The sequence below is a fragment of the Xiphophorus hellerii genome, chromosome 2 (assembly GCF_003331165.1).
Source record: "Xiphophorus hellerii strain 12219 chromosome 2, Xiphophorus_hellerii-4.1, whole genome shotgun sequence".
NCBI lineage: Eukaryota > Metazoa > Chordata > Actinopteri > Cyprinodontiformes > Poeciliidae > Xiphophorus > Xiphophorus hellerii.
The window spans coordinates 10,459,576-10,474,470 of record NC_045673.1 but is presented as its reverse complement, the minus strand read 5'-3'; the positions used below and the strand labels follow the sequence as shown (position 1 = coordinate 10,474,470).

Below are 14,895 nucleotides of genomic sequence, written 5' to 3'. Positions count from 1 at the left end.
TTCAATATTGACACAGCATCCCTGTTAACACCATTGGTCTGTCTCATCCTAAAACCATATTTACATAGACACATGGCAGACATTTGTCCATGTTTATTCAAGGAAAATGAATACATTTTGGTCAAAACAAATCTGCAGTGACAGTGTTCCCTGCTTTCACAATCCATGCATACATCTGATGAGTATCTGATGAGTTCAATGGAGCAGGCAGGGGGGTAAAGGTCTGATTTACATAAACTGAAAAGTGCAGATGGCAAGACACATAATGAGCTGTACCCAGGTGAGAAAATCTGAAACTATCATCCCTCTCATGAATTATATGTAAATTTGTGTCAACTCGCTTTTAGAATTTTGCCTAAATTTGCAGCTCACATTTGTATCCTCTTTAAAGTTTCTGATTTGTGTGAAGGACATTAAATTCTCATTTGTCAGCAGCTATTTTTGGTTAACAGTCGCTGAAACGTGGAGACAAACAATTGGCACCCGCGAGACAGCAGTCGATGGACCCGAGTCGATTTACTGCTTCGTATTCTCCTGCTCTGTTTGTGTCACAATTTATCCCAATAAAGCACTCTTTAGGTTAATTGACAGCTTTCGAGCTGTGCCTGCAGCTGTTTCTGTGTCGACTGGTGGATTTATTTTGTGCATTTTTGACTTTCAACAAGGACACATCAAAGCTGCATTCTGTGTGTTCGCATCGCAGAGTATTGTCAGCAGACTGGAGTTGCTTCTTTTGTCTTCATGAAGAGTGTCATTGGTCTATAATTAGACTTTACAAGCTGCAGAGGACAAAACAGACAGAAATACGAATGGAATCACACTGCACTTTAAAGCATCTTCTATTTACACTCGGAAAGTCCCAGAAATTATAGTAACTATTACAAGATGTTGTTTTAACAAGAGTCTTCTCCTTTAGATGCATGAATAAATGACATATACTGATTATTAGTTGATGTGGTAGTTTTACTTCAGTCGCATTTTTTGTTTTTTTGTATTTCATTTCGTCACCTTGATCATATTCTCGTAAACATCAGTGACTACAAGCCCTGCCTAGGAATAGCTTAGATTTTGCTGTTTAATATTTGGGGATGGCTTCAGGGATGTCATTCCTTTAAAAATTTAAGTTAAACATTCTCAGACAAATCTTTAGATGCAAGTGCACATAAAGTGTCCAAACACGGTGTAGCGAGTCAGCATGCTAACAAACACCAACATGTCCTTTGATTCTGCTCACCACAGTGTCCGATCAGCTGCAGGCAGCTGGCTTTCACCACTGCTGTTCACCTGCTGAGTAACCTCTGTAAATATGTTTAGAATGTGATTACCTGCAAAACAAATCAAACTTTTATATCTGGTTTGTCAGTATTTCTCTCAAACATCCACACATCTATGTATGTTTGAGAGAACATGTTTGCATCCACGCTCAGAGTAATAGCAGTCAAATGTCATTAACCAGATTGAAAGGGAGTTGTTAGCACTGTGAAGTTAATCAGTGAGGGCATTCATTCTATGAAAAAATGGTATCAAACATGTGTCCCTTATTCAAGGATGAAGCCTGCCAATGTTGTACATGCTGGTTATGGTGCGTTTCTCCAGACATTATCCAGATGAACAGCAAACTTTGACTAAAAAGTTGATTCCAGAGGGGAAGACTTAAGAGAGTCTGCTCAGCTAAAATGATATCAATTATGTTAACATGTTAAACAGTACCAGAAATGTATGGAAGACAACAGGAAACTACTATACCAATGGGTCAAAGCATGGCTAGAAAGGCAAAGACTCAGTTAATAACAAAATGACAGGCGCAAAAGTTGAAAGCCACACCGACTGGCTTCAGGAAATGGTTCAATACCAAGTGGAAAGCACTTTTTGACCTTTTGGGGTCAAAAAGCGGATTACCAGACAACCGCCACACTCTGAATTCAAATGACACAAGCATAATATGGGAATGTTTCTCATGATGTGGCTCAGGTCTATTTATCATATACTGGGAATCATAGATTAAAAAAATAAACATTCATTTAGAATTCAGTATAGGAATATTTACTTTTGCTGCTAAATCTTAATAAATTAAATCAGCTTGCTATAATCAATATTAAATCCTACTGCAACATTTCTTTTAATAATTTTTCCTTCACAAATTTCTTTAACAAAAACTCTATTAAAAATAAAATCTTATTCATTTTTAAATTCTCATTTTATAACATTCTGTTTTTTTAAAGCTTCCATTACTGTATTATAGTAGCTTACCTTTAGCAGTGTTTGAAGATTTTATCAACACCTTAGCCCAATGTGTGACATTAATAAGCACACTCACTGCCTGTGTAATGGATCTTTGTAATGCATTGTTTCCTCTTTTTATTACTGCAAGGGTTCTTACAAGATTTTTCTAAATGTTGCTTTTCAAAAATGATTTGATTCAGTAAAACACATCAACGCTGACTGCTTTTTATAAATAAACAAAAGATTCAAGTTTGATTAAATTTTCTGAAAAATAATTTATTTCCAGAGTAAAATAAATGATATGTTGCCATACAAAAAGTGTAAGAAAGGGACAAAACTGCAACTGCAAAGAGACTAGTGGAGTGAACTGAAGTGCTGTGTTAGGTGTAATACAGGAATAAGCTCACCATTCATTTTGTGAGCCAATTCCATAGAATTGTTTCTGCAGTCTTTATGCTAAACACTATAGGCTGAGTGTGAACACTTTTTGTTCACAATAGTGAACTATACTTTAATCCTCAATATAAATATTCATAAATCATTTGTGACATAAGACAGACACATCACAAAAATGTAATTATTAGCTCTTAGTTCACATATGATCTAATAAAACATCCAGGGCCTAATGAACCAAACATATGATTCCTAATCTTAACACAAATTCTGTAACGCATAAAATAATTACTATAGATTTTGTTCTCTGCATCTCCACTGGGTGCAGAAAACAATATATATTTATTTATATATATATATTATATATTCCTATATGTTGAATCCCTTTTAAGACAAATTAGGCTGAATACACTCTGCAAATTGATATGAAACAAACTGCTACAGTGGAAAAAAAACCCTGCAGTCCTAAAAAAAAAAAGTTAAGAACACGAATAAATTGGATCTGAATTGCACCTATGTGGCAAGACTTTAGAGTCTAGTCCAAGCAAGTATTAAAAACAGTTTATTTTATTGATCCAGCAAGAAAAACGAAAACCAAACTTTTATCAGGCCACTAAAATAACCCGGTCCAGTCTGGTCCAGGTGCATCTGGTCTCTCTTATTCTGAAGTAAAGTACAGTGACTCATCAGCTATTAGTTTGTAAACACTTGGCAACTTTTAAACATTTGAAGAAAACATTTTTTTTTAAACTTCATAATCTTTTTTTTTTTTTAGAGTAACAGACAGAACACTGTGCTGACTGAAGGAAGCCTGTCATTTACCCACACAGATTAGTTTGGTCATGAAAGACCTAAACAATATGGCAACTATAGCCGTAGTAGTATCTCATCCATGCACTAGTAAACAACCAGGACTGACCCAGCGAGGGTTGTGGAGTTGTCTTCTACCACAGAGTCACGCCAGGAATTCACTGACAACACCTCATGGTTTCAAAGAACTAGAATGGACCCTCTGAAAAAGCTCAGTGGAGTGCACCTCAGACCCGTATGGCCTTTTATCATTTCAACAGACGAAGCAAAAATTCTTACAAAACAGACTCCATATTTTCACAAAACTCGTGGTCCTCCAGGTTGTATATAAACTTTGTCCTGTCCACGGGTTTGGGCCCGTCGTTGAGGGACGGGTAAAACTCGGTTGCCGTCAGGTTGCCCTCGTTTGCTTTGATGTATTTCTTGTAGTTCCTCCGCAGGCAGTACCACGTGGTGGTGTAGAGCAGGAAGGCCACACCCTTGAGGATGATGGCAAGGCTCACATAGAGGTGCCTGTACTGCACGTTGTCGTAAAGAAGGCAGGCGCCTTTGTCGCCACAGTCAGAGCTCCAGAAGAGGCAGGTGGAGTCGATCCCGGCACCAAAGATCAGAGGAGGCGGGATGAATCCTGGTAAACAGAAACACCAATCAGCGTTATGAAATCTGTTGACATGAGAAATATCAGTAGCTACCAGTCAGATAATGCAACAAGATTATTCAACCATTATTCTTTTTTACACTTCTCCTTCTTACAAATTTGTTTGTTCTTCAGTTGAATTGCACAAAGTAAATGTCGTCATATTTTGGAAAAAGTTCAAGCTTAACATCACATACAGTATGTTGTTGGAAAGCTGCATTCCAACAATGAACGGGACCTCAACATTAGCAGTTGTTGCCTTTGGGAAAACTACTTGACTTGACTTGACTAGATTCTCTCTCTTAATATAAAGACAGAAAAGGAAGGAAGCCAGGGCAAGACGGTCTGATCAATTCTTCTGCTGTCAATTCTTACCGAGGAGTCGTAATAAAAGGAACAACACTCCTAGAGCGTATGATTTCAGTTCAGGACTCACGGTCCTAGAAGGGAAGCAGACAAAAAAAAAGATAACACGTTAATTTCTCAAAGGTGCTTTTGATTGATGTATTCAGCCAACACATCGAATTGAACAGCAAATTTTACCTGATCAGCACGATGACAGAGGGAGTCTGGGCCATGGCTCCGACAAGGCTGCAGACACATATCACACACAGGAAGATCAGGAACATCTCCTGGCAACCTGGCAATGGACATTTCCCAGGAGTAGCAGTGCCAGGACCATTTTTGGAAGATATACAGGTGCAGCCAGTCAGGTTCTGTAAAGATGGAGGAAAAAAAAAAAAAAAAAAGAATTTGTAAACAGCACAGCGCTGTAGATCTACAGCCATGTTTGGAAATCGGAAGTAAAAACATTCTCATAACCAAAGGAACCAGGAAGAAAGAAATTGCATCATTTAATCAACTTTGGAGCAATGCCCACGATTCCCAATTCTCCCTGAGGCACATTATAATTTACCATACCTTACCTTTTGAAGGGAGGGCATATCTTAGCCACTACAAGCAGAAAAAGAATATAACATTTAACCTCCAAGGTAAAAGCCTGCTAACTGCTGGGTGTGTGTGTGTGGAGGTGATGTTCACGTTGTTACACACATCTGTTTTTGTGAGGTCTGGGTATTGATAATAGGGAGGTGCATTATTTATACCCCAGTTTACTTTGCTGTAGCCAACCGTTGGCAAAGAGTCTGCCTTTAATTTGAGCTAAGTCATGATAAGCTTGTAATAGTTAGAAATACTGTATATATACAGTATATATATATTGTTTTTCCACAAAAATAGCCAGAGTGCCGCAGATTTTCACATCAAGTATTAGGGATGCTTGGAACTAAAAAATGAAACTCACAGCTCGACCCAGTTTCTGATTAATTTGCCTAACAACTATCCAACCACTTGTGGGCACTCAAGAACAGTCAATTGATGCTTAAACATGAAGGAATGTGTGAATAAAACAAGACTGTGAAACCATGGCAAATTTAGCAGAACAAAACAGTGTGGGAATTCCACACTCATTTTTCCAACAGACATTCCATATTCAGAACAAGAGCACATAAAATGATATGCGTACTTCTTGTTCCACAAACCCCCCGTTCATAAATACAACAGCACATGGGAATATGTTTAACTTGTACAGCAGTGGTAAATACCTGCGAAATGTTCGATGCGGACTGAGACGCTCCTGTCCGGGTGCAACCGGCGAAGCAGGCTGACAGATAGGTAACTTCGTTGGAGCCGCACACGGGGCTGATGGACGAGGTGAAGCAGCTGCAGTGGCTGATGCACTGAGCCTCCGGTTTCTCACCCACATTTAGTGTCCTGTACAGAAACACAGGGAGATCTAAATGTCTTTTACCTCAGTGTTTAACAGATACATCTGTCCAAACTGAAGGTACAGCCTGAACCCTTTTATGAGCAGATTTAGTCTTTATTTTTAACATGTTGAGTCTAGGTTGTGAAATCAAAAAGACAAGATGGAGTTCCTTTAGAGAAACAAGAACAGTGTGTCTAAAGAATGCTGACTACAAGAAGGAAACAGTAACAACTGAACTTGAATACATACACATTATTTCCATATGAATACATACAAATGTTTTTTTATTGTTAGTTGTCTTCTGTCTGCTTTAAATGTCTTTGTTGATGCTGTTGTAATGCAACTATTTCCCTCTGGGGAAGCCCTTCCGCCTACATCCAAAAGCAATAATTAGATGTAGTTAGAAGTCATGTTTTATTCTGAAGCTGATGTACAGAAAAGTATGTGTAAATCTATTAGAATAAAGATGTATTACAAATAACAGTTTGATGCAGTCCTTGTCATGATCAAAAGCAGAAATTACAACTGGGTCATAAAGCTCAGTTTGATTTGTTGCAGCAAGTAAAGTAAATTTCTGTGACATAATCCTCTGTATTTCTCACCTTACATTCAGATGACACTGACTAATAAATATAAACACTGTGTTTAGTTATATTTTTCTCAAATGTTCAGGTTGCATCTTTACCAGTAGTTGAAATTTGATCAATTTACTTATTTATTTCCTCATACATTTTAGAATATATAAATATAATATTTTACTACATTAACAGATCTCTATTACTTGTTCCTATGTACCAGTACAGCCACTATAGAAAGCAGAAAAAGCAACAGGAAGCATGAGAATTGAGAGTCTCAGAAGGATTTATTTAAAACTAGAATTAAACATTGTGTGCCTGGAAGAACCTGACAATGACTGAATCAGAATCATTTATGAAAGTCAGTGCATTTTTTTTTTCCATCAAAGTTTTTCTTTTTTATGGGGATTATTGTCTGTCTCAATAAAGCCTTTGCATTCAGTTCATGCAGCCCTCTGGAATGTAAAGCCACGCTGAATAGAAATCCTGTTTATAGATGAAATGAGGTGATGCAGATTTGTTTATATAAATGGAAACCCCACTGCACCCTAACAAATAGAGGTGAATTGCATTTTTACTGTGCAGGTCACCTTTAATAAAGTCTAGCTTTCCAAGGTAGAAGGCTTTATGTTGTTACCTGCTGCTACGGTCAACAGTCATTTGAGTGAATTGATCAAAATGTATGATCTACATACAATGTAATCACAATGATTACATTGAGGAAATCGTAAGTATTTATTGCTCATCTGTGGCATCTAGTCTTTCTTATCGGACATATTTTGTGCTCCTGTCAATCGAATGCCCCATGTAATGGGTTAAATAATTAAACCGCAGTAGAAGTAACATAGGGTAGATTAACTGCCATTGTTCCCTTAAAAGGCAGCATATGATGGTCTGCACAGAGAAGAGGGGCACACATGAAAGAGTGGCACTTCCATTCGCACGTGCAGGAGGAGTGAGTCACATGCAGGGGGTGCAAACAGTCAAAGCAAATAAATAAGTACTGGTTAGCTGATATTCCAAAGAGTTATGGAACTTCTGCCATTGTGACTGACTGAACAACCAAGTTAATGAACACGGTTAACTCCAAACACAGCCGGCTAACCTGCCGTGATCACTAAATGCTTTCTTACTCGTTGATGTATGGTACAGTGACTCCAGCGACGGGGCCCGTGTCGCAGCCCAGAAACAGGAAGGAGACATAGCAGGCAGTGGAGATCAGGTTGACCAGCATGGCCATGCGGATGGCTCCCAGCGCTGAGAGGTTCAGCTTCTTTACCAGCAGGCCGCCCATGAAGATTCCCAGACAGGCACATGGAATGGCTGTCATGCCTTAACAACAAAAAGGTGAGATCCCGCACATAATGTTTACTTCAAAGCTATTCATGCATGCTTAAGTTACGTATGTCACATTTGCTGTTAGTGAACAGACCTAACAGCTGGTTTGCGGAGGTGGTGGTGAGGTTGAACTGTTGCTCAAGGTATTTTCCCAGAAAGGCTGCGAAGCCGGCCACGACTGCTATCTCCATGCAGGCAGCGAGGACGATGCAGGTGAAGACGGGGTTTGACAGCAGGTGCTTTGTCACCTTAGGGATCACTGGTGGTAAAACACAATAGGCAGCATGAGCGCTAATGTCATGACAAATTAGTTAATGGGACATACACTCTTGATTTGCGGTGGCTTTAATAAGCAACTCACATAATTTATAACCCAGAAACACTTAGACAACAGCAGAGTGCTCCATCATCTAAAAAGGAAGGGCAGGGCACAACTTTATACCTACAAACATGTGGATGTTCCCCTAAATGAAGAGACAATGCTAACTAAAAATAGATCATTGAATGTGCCTCAAGTCATAAAAAGGACACAGTAAACACGTGGCTGATAAGACAGAAATTTGATTATCTAGCTGACATCACCCTGAATACAACATCCAAATGATGACGCAAGGCAGAGGAGACATTATGCTTTGGGAATGCTTTACTCAACAGGGATAGGGAAGCTAGTCAGAGTTGATGTGAGGATGGATGGATGAAGATAAGTAGGAGGGACACTTGGAAGAAAGTCTGTTAAAGGTTGAAAAACACTTGAGAGTAGAGCAGCAGAAAAATGATCATAAACATACAGCCGGAGCTGCAGTAGAATGGTTTAGGGTAAAGAATGTGCATGTGTTACAAAGACCCAGTCCAAGTTCATCTGTGGCAAGACTTAAAAACTGCCCTTCATTCTTTAGATTTTGACCTAACTTGGTAAAAAAAAAAAAATCACAACATTCTCACCTCTACTGGTGAAAACTGCAAAAAATATATTCCAAAGGATTTGCAGCTGAAAGTCAAGCCAAAAGTGATTCTAGAAAGTCTTTACTCAGCGGCTGAATATAATGCATGCAATTTTTATTTTCTTTATTTTGAAAATAAAATTAAAACCATGCACATTTTGCCTTCCACTTCATAATTATGCATTAGTCCCATAAACATTTTCTATAGCACAACCAAAAACCAAAAGTCAATGCAACATCACAAAAAACTTTCACAAAGCCCAGTTTGAAGACTTTGTTGCACTGTATGCATTTTACATGGCTTAAAGTGAATGCTCACCTCTCAGCTGCTGACAGCAGGTGGGGCTGTTGGCAGGCTCATGGCTGAGCACTACTCCGTTGCTGGGCTTCGGAGTCTCATACTCTTGGCTGAGAGAAGGAGGCAGCATAACCTGCTCGCTCTCAGCTCCCTCGTCTCTCTCCTTCGTTGGCAGTGAGTGAGGAAAGCCGAACATCAGGATAGCCGAGAAGAACAATAAGGCACCGCACAGCAGGAAGCCTCCCCACCAGGCCCCGATCCACCGCGGGTCATCTGGAGTTATGCTCAGCTTACCTGTGATGAGAGGCACGTAACAAGTCAACGAGCTGTATGAGAGAAACAGAAAAAAAAAAACAACCTCTGGACCACTGAGCTCACTGGTGTCTATGAAGATGAAGTCCACATAGAATTTAGTGCAGACGGATCCGAGGATGAAGCCACAGGCGGGTCCGAACACCAGCGTAGAGAAGAGAATTCCTGCAAAGGGACAAGCACAGACTTTGATTACTTAAACAACTTTTAAAATTATTCACATTAGTCAGATCTGTTGTGATGTACAGTATATGGCTTTATACATACAGGTTAGCTAAAAAAATATTAATTTTCACATTGTAATACCTTAATGTAGATTTAAATACATTTGAATTTAATCAAAAGTGTAATTTATTTCACTGATTCAGTTTAAAATGAAATTCATTATGTTCATGGCAGAGTATATGTCAAGCTTGTGTTTCTGCACACTGATAATTAAAACGACACAAGAAGGGTCCAGGGTGAAATTTCCACAATTTTAACAAGTCTAAAGACATAGTAGCTTTCTATGAAAAACATTTTAAAGCTCTTCATGCTTCCCTCTGCTGACAAGCTTTCTGTTGATGTTGATTTCATTGTGCCCCCATTCTCACAAGTACCATCACCTGGTTTACTGACCATAGCATCACTGCGCTTGAAATTTGCCTGACCTAAACGCCATAGAGAATCTGTGAAGTATTGTAAGATAGGTATTGTTGTCTACTGATCACCTCCATGCCTCGCCCCACTGATGTGGTGATCCATGCAAATGCAGCCCACATCAAGTCTGGAGTGCATATACTGTAGACATACTTTTTAGTAGGCAAACATTTCTACTACAAAGTAGAAATTAGTCTTACACAACATTCTAATTTTCTGAAAAGGTACATTCAAGTTTAGAGAAATAAATATTTGAAATACATCACAGTGTGTGTAATCTTTGAGTTCAACCTTTTGAAGTGAACAACTGAAATAAAATTTACTTTTCAATTGTACTCTCATTAATTCATATGCAGCTGCACAAAATATAGAATAGGGCTTGCTTAGGGATTGCTTGAGGTGCAAAAATTCTTGACTAATATATTCTAATTGATATTTTGCCTGTTGGACCTAGTTTTACGGCAGCAAATGCAGTGGACACAAATGTCAATTTTCACAGAGTCAGAAGCACAGATGACAAGAAGCGGAAAGAAGAAAACAGGCAATTCTCACAACTGATATTATCATTGGAAGATTTTGTAATATGGTGCAGCAATAAAACAGAACTCCACAATATTACAAAACCTGCCAAGAAACTGCTAGATTAATGTTAGCACTCAGGACGTAGGGCTAAGCTGGCTATCAAACTCCCGCAGACATAACTCAGCATCATTTGACTACATGAACAGCCAGTCTAACGCATGCAGGTCCAACAAACAGACTGAACTCAACTCGTCACCTTCTGAAGCCAGAATTATGAATTTGCTGACTAATTAAGTGTTGCGTTCAACTTTAAAATACCCTTGTTTAAAAAAAGTAAAGTGAGAAGCAATACTTCAAACAGGGAACTGTTTCGGTTGTCAGCAAAGATCAAATCAGCTGGTGTAAAAACCAAGAGGCAAGTGTAGCATGAGAGGTGCTGTCGGTGATGCTCGCATGCTTTCATCCTCCTCAAAACTTAACCGAACGCTCAGAATTAAACCCCAGACAGGAAGAGAAAGACACGTAGCAGCAGACAAAGTCCCCTATCTCCTCCAGCGTGCAGTTGAAGATGAAATTTCTGAGCTTGATCCGAAATTCTAATTAGAGCGGGCCGCGAGCGTGAACCTGTGACTCAGACTGCAGGAAGATAATGAAGAGCCCAAGCTCAATTTGGGAGGCAAATTTTCCTCCCGGGCTTTTAACTCCTCTGATGTGTGGCAATATAAGACTTTCCTTTAGAGGGCTGGAAGATGTCTAGCAAACAGAGACAATCGATGGTTGCACAGAAGCCAAAACAAATTCATTTCACTGGCCTCAAGTTGGCTGCTGATCGCTGTTCTTTTAAACTGATTCCAGAAGCAGCCACTTAATGAAGCACGGAAACTGTGACTAAGAGTTGTGTTTCTCTTCTGGTGCCTAGAGTAAACTCAATGGTCTGCTTCCTGCCCTGACCACCCACTTAGGAAGGGAGGCGACGCAGTCACATAAACGTACCCTCAATCACATCATAGTTTATTTTTCACATAAAGGAAATGACTCACAAATTCACGAGGAGGAGTTCGGTAGCAACACACGTGCTACAGCTCCTTTGAGTGGAAAAAGAAATGGGATGGGAACACTCATCCTTTTTTCTCGCGCAACCACAACTGAAACACATTTGTTGTCGACAGCGAAACCAGCACGGAAATGAGTACACACAGATGCATCCACGAGGCGCCAGAGCACGTACAGGTCTCAACCTCCTTCCTCATCACGGTAGCTTCTGAGATTCTGTTACATGGACAAGATGCAACAACAAGAAGTACAAAAAACAAACCGGTTAACACCCTGAAAGAGACTGAAGTCCAAACGCAAACTGATGAACAAGAAAGCATTGTTGTGGCAGCGAGACAAAAGAAGAGTGTTCACTAGAAACGACAGATAATGCAGTTTAGCAGCAGTTCCAGAAAAGACAAAAAAAAAACTCAAGAAGGGCACTGCACCCACAATGTGACGACCACATTTGCCTGTGGTGTTGCAAATGAGGTTGGTGTGCTCAGTTTCCTTAGAAACCGAGTGTTGTTTTCATGTGCTGACAACATCACAATCGCTTGCACCATGGGAAATCTAAAGAAGGAAATTGAGTTAGAAAAAAAACATCACCTTGAGGGAGGTGATGGCCCAGCTAAACCGCAAGTCAGCGACCACTGGGAGGAGAACTGTTTCCACTGAGATCCGTTCTAACACACAGTTGCTTTACGGTACACTGGGTGATAACATTGTCCCCCATAATGAGCAGACCCCCGAAAACTGAGCATGTCCCCCACAATAACAGTTTGACGCTTTTTGCCAGAATACAACAGAATCCTGCGATTTTGAAATTGGCAGAGTTCATCTTCATCTTATTAATTCAATCTTCAAGCAAAATAGAAGGCAAGATTGAATCACATGTTCTTCCTGCTCTCCTAATCTAACCAAAGTTACAAATTGAAATGTTGCCCAAATGTTGTAAAACTGCATTGATTTAGTGAAGGCACCTAAATTAAGAGTGCAGTCTGATTCTGAAGTTTTGAAGTTTCTCTCCTCCAATCCACCTTCCAGTCTTTGTCTGTAAGGCAGAAACTCTGCTTACTTTTAAGAGTTTGATTGGCTTTATATTAGCCTGTGCTGTCTTTGTAGTTATGCTGAAACCGTTTTCAGCTACTGGAGTTAATTTGGACTATTCATGTACTGCTGCCATTAACATTGCACTCTCTCAGTCTCTTTTTTTTCCATTGATACTACACATGGCCCGGTGTGTCTGCCTGTGACCCATTAGTGAAATAGGGCTATTATTAATTTTGTGTACTTTCTTTTTCTCTTTTTTTTGACAAAGAATGTTCTCTGTCAAAGAGAAACAAAACTTTTGTTGCCATGTACATTGTATAGTATCAATGCTTTTATTTTTATTGGATACTACCATGCCTAACTGAAGATTCCCATCAAACTATTTATAGTTTGCAGCTAACTATAAACTAATTTTCTCTGGGTTGTAAAACAGCCTCTGCTTGACCCCCACCTCTTCCCCTTCCCCAATGCTCTCTACCCAGTCATCCTAGTGCTTCAGATTTTTTTCTCCACAAAAGCCACCCTTGTTTTTGTCCACACTTTACTTTATAAGACTACAACCTGTCTGCACATGTTGCAAAGGGACACATTTTGCGTACTTCAAAGCAGGATTAAGCAGGAAGTAAGAAAATCTAAATTAAGCCCATTAACTCTCCATGAGGAACAACACGGAGCTGGCTGTAATCTTCGCAATACACTGCTTTCCAAACAACTTCCAAATCCCCCTTTTTCCCCTTCCAGCAGTCCCACTACAAGATAAGAACAAAACAAACTAATTTGTTCATGCTGTACTTTGCCTAAGCCTTTTAGAACGCTGTGAATTATGGTCTCAGGGGAGGATGTCAGAAGTAATTCAATAACAAAGCTTGCATCTAGAGTTTTTGTCTCTCACTAATTTACTTAGAAACCGCTGGAAAGGGCTGCAGAGCCACTGTGCATGAGGCCTGTCCTCTCCAAGATATTAATTAACCGGCAGATGGATCGCAGAGCCTCTGCATTGCAGCTGAAAAGGGAGTTTAGAGTAAACATTAAACATCCACATTCAAGTAACTCCATCAAACTTTAATCATTCACCCAGAACATTAATGCAAGGATTGAGATGTAAGAAAAGATTACAACTTTATCAGACGAAGCCCGGAGAGGCCAATTTATTGCATTTATGGAAGGATCTCCCCAAAAAAACCCTCATTTGTACATTTCTAACTTTTTATCCGAGTTTAGGATTGAAATGCAACATAATTCTCAGTTAATTTCCTGCTCTCAGGGCACAAAGGGTATTCCTCCTTCTCCTCTGTTAATCCTACTCAAGTTGGCTCAGTAATCCTCTGAGCTAAATAGGAGCCGAGGGATGGAGTAATGTGGATGGCCAGACAGCAGGTTGTGTCACTTTCACAACCGGGACCAGTTTAAGAAACTGAGAATGGACTAAATGATTACTGAAGATAAGCCAGGAGCCAGTGTTTCATCTGACACGAGTTTTGTTACATAATCAATAATAGGCAGCAGGAGATGGGTCTCCTGGGTCAGAATGACTGAAGATAGTAGTTTAAGATAGACTTACTTCTAACAGTAAATACTATGAGATTTTTCTGCTTGAGTAATAGAAGCGTTGATTCTGTTTATAGGTATATTTATGCTCTAATTGTCCATTTGCATGTCAACCTTGTATTTCAATTGCATATGAAGACAGCAGGCTATGAGGAAGAAGATGTCAAATAGCATGCTGCAGGAGTTTATGCATTTTTGTTGCTTTTGAAATTATTGTGTAACAAGATAGGAATGGACTGACAGCAGCTTTATTACAGAATTTTACCGTGTTAGCCATGCTTAATATGTCTATTTAGATTGTACAGCGCATGGAAAAGTAACATAAGAGTAAATTTATTCGTAATAACAGAAGTATCTTCCAACATTTTGACACATCTGACTACAACAAGTTGTATTTTTCATGTCTTAAGTGATTTTGGTGAACATGTAAATTTAATAACTTTCTACCTATGCAAACTCAACTTCCATCTTTGATGCTTTCTGGTGATATTACAGAAAGTGGCTTGTTTACTTAAACTATCTAAAAGGTAGAAAAAACGTCTTGGCTTCTTGCTGAAGCAGTGTCATCTCAGCTTTCAGCCGGTGACATTAGCCGTTTCTGTATAACTGACTTACTTTGAACGGTTACAATAAATGTGAGAAATTGGTGACACGCTTCACTCTGAATACTTTAAATAGCCACTTTCTCAACCTTTGCATGGTTTCTCACAAAAAAGTCCCCATCAAGAAGGATGGTAGGCCTTAAATACGTCACTACTTCTGGTCTATATAAAACACATACCACAACTTATAAATGAATAATGTGT

General features: G+C 39.3%; 1 protein-coding gene across 1 annotated transcript in view; it reads right to left on the bottom strand.

Moving 5' to 3' along the window:
* Positions 1-2,478: 2,478 nt before the first annotated feature.
* slco3a1a (solute carrier organic anion transporter family member 3A1a) overlaps positions 2,479-14,895 on the bottom strand; it is a 32,815-nt gene continuing 20,398 nt past the window's right edge. The window contains exons 3-10 of the mRNA XM_032584963.1: positions 9,362-9,460; positions 9,005-9,277; positions 7,839-8,003; positions 7,540-7,738; positions 5,668-5,836; positions 4,607-4,779; positions 4,439-4,503; positions 2,479-4,054 (exon numbers count right to left, since the gene is read on the bottom strand). Of these exons, the coding sequence (XP_032440854.1) occupies positions 3,702-4,054; positions 4,439-4,503; positions 4,607-4,779; positions 5,668-5,836; positions 7,540-7,738; positions 7,839-8,003; positions 9,005-9,277; positions 9,362-9,460 (1,496 nt within the window). The 3' untranslated portion in view covers positions 2,479-3,701. The remainder of the gene's footprint in view (positions 4,055-4,438; positions 4,504-4,606; positions 4,780-5,667; positions 5,837-7,539; positions 7,739-7,838; positions 8,004-9,004; positions 9,278-9,361; positions 9,461-14,895) is intronic.